Genomic DNA, 663 nt, shown 5'->3' with positions numbered 1-663 from the left:
TGTAGTAGGCGGCCACGCCGCTGGCGTAGAGCAGGTCGAAGGGCTGCAAAGGCCCGGGCTCGGGCTCCTGCTCTGGGTGCCGGCTGTCCGGGGGGCCGCACCACAGCGGCGGCGGCAGCAGTAGCCAGGGTAGCAGCAGCGGCAGCGGCGCCCAGATGCGCTCCCGCATCCTCCGTGGCGGACGGGCGCCAGCCGGCCACGCTCGCAATCGGCTCCTGGCACCTGGCGTCCGGGTCGCGTCTCCCGGCTCCTCTAGCGCGATGGCCGGCCCCGCCGCCAGCCGGCTGCCCTGCGAGCCTCAGGTGACCGGCGGCGCTCGGCGGACTGAGAGGCGGAGGCCGGCTCGGACGGCCGCTCTTAAAGGGACGCCCACAGCTCACACGCTCCTCCTGCTGCCCGAGCCTCCGCAAGCCGCTCGCCGGCGCTCAGCGCGCGCCCAGCAGGCTCGGGCCGCAGCCTCCTGGAGGCCAGAGGCAGACACCCTGGTGTCAGCCAGAGAGCCAGCGCCACTGGGGGCCAGCCAAGGAGGGGCCGGGGAGGCGAGCCTGATGTATGGGTTACCTTCGAGGTTGCAGAATGGACATGATGACTCCCTTTTCTTAGAGAGGAAGAAAAGCCAGATTAGTGACCTTAGAGCTCTCATTGTTTGTAATTTGTGATTAA

General features: G+C 68.9%; 1 protein-coding gene across 1 annotated transcript in view; it reads right to left on the bottom strand.

Moving 5' to 3' along the window:
- P3H2 (prolyl 3-hydroxylase 2) overlaps positions 1-337 on the bottom strand; it is a 178,140-nt gene extending 177,803 nt beyond the window's left edge. Inside the window, exon 1 of the mRNA XM_010850711.1 lies at positions 2-337. Coding sequence (XP_010849013.1) covers positions 2-169 — 168 coding nt within the window. The 5' untranslated portion in view covers positions 170-337. The remainder of the gene's footprint in view (position 1) is intronic.
- Between the last annotated feature and the right edge of the window lie 326 nt (positions 338-663).

This window comes from Bison bison, unplaced genomic scaffold (genome assembly GCF_000754665.1).
Source record: "Bison bison bison isolate TAMUID 2011002044 unplaced genomic scaffold, Bison_UMD1.0 scf7180017864294, whole genome shotgun sequence".
Taxonomy (NCBI): Eukaryota; Metazoa; Chordata; class Mammalia; order Artiodactyla; family Bovidae; genus Bison; species Bison bison.
This window is presented reverse-complemented; position numbering and strand designations above follow the sequence as displayed.